Raw genomic sequence first — 1100 nt, forward strand, 5'->3', positions numbered from 1 at the left:
TCTTCCAGTAATTTTGTATTGATGCCACCAATTTTCATATTTATTTTCATCGCAATATTTAACATCGTCGAATAACTCTTCTTTATTGCTACATCACTTATTGTTTTCGGTAATACACACTGAGTGACCAATCCAAAAGTGATATCACCACAAGATTTCACTTGAGCTTAAAAAAGGTAAAAATACATTCAGCATTAATAAAATAAATTTCATCATATAACAACAAAACAATCATTACCATATTGTTCAGATGAAAATAACGCAACAAATACCAAATCACATTTTATTCCATCTCTGTCACATTTGTCAGCAATACGTTTGAATACCATTTCTACGGTATCATTTTTCCGCGCTTGTTCATAAAATTTTGGGCTGTCCGGCATTTCAATTCCTGTACTACGACATGTTCTGACAATTTGCAGACAAAATTCCCTAAAAATCAAGCAAATAATCAACAAAGCTAATATGATTTATTAATGAAATTTTGCAATACTCACTGTAACATTGATGCTTTATGTGGTGGTAGAAACGATACAAATCCAAATGATTCACAATAAGCAGATTCAAAAAATTTAAATTCATTCGAATTCCATGCTCCATCTTTTGGTGTAAGAATTATTTGCTAAACATATGAGAAAAATTATGAAACAAATATTTTTCAAAATGAATGATATGAATAATTATTATTTACACGTCCTCCATTTCCTTTACCATATTCCAACCTAGGCGGAGGCAAGACTCGTCCATCAACAATCATTGGTTCCGCTTTAATTTGTACGCCAAAACTTTTCAAAAATGGATCACTATTGAAATTTGATTTCTTGACCATGTCAATACACTTTAGATTTCGAGTAGGAGCGTCTGTCGAAGCAAACTAAATATAACAATTTATTCATTATTATCAATATTTGAAATCATTAACATACTCGAATTATAGAAGTCGTTTGACACGCTTTCAATTTCTTGTTGTATCTTTGACAGTTCGCGACTTGACAAAGCTAAATTGGCCCAAAATAAATTCATTGTATTTAATAAAAGTTTATCATTATCAGATTTTTATACTTCAACTGGGAAATAATTGCTTTTGGTTTTACTTCCGA

General features: G+C 30.5%; 1 protein-coding gene across 1 annotated transcript; it reads right to left on the reverse strand.

The window, feature by feature from the left end:
* Positions 1 to 212: 212 nt before the first annotated feature.
* Tsp_14417 (putative protein tag-76) lies at positions 213 to 998 on the reverse strand (the record flags this gene model as incomplete). Its single annotated transcript, XM_003367582.1, has 4 exons — positions 213 to 432; positions 498 to 622; positions 692 to 874; positions 927 to 998. Coding segments are annotated over 4 exons (600 nt in total), but the record flags the coding sequence as incomplete, so codon positions are not given.
* Positions 999 to 1100: the final 102 nt, after the last annotated feature.

Source organism: Trichinella spiralis (genome assembly GCF_000181795.1).
Source record: "Trichinella spiralis strain ISS 195 chromosome Unknown Scfld4023, whole genome shotgun sequence".
Classification (NCBI taxonomy): domain Eukaryota; kingdom Metazoa; phylum Nematoda; class Enoplea; order Trichinellida; family Trichinellidae; genus Trichinella; species Trichinella spiralis.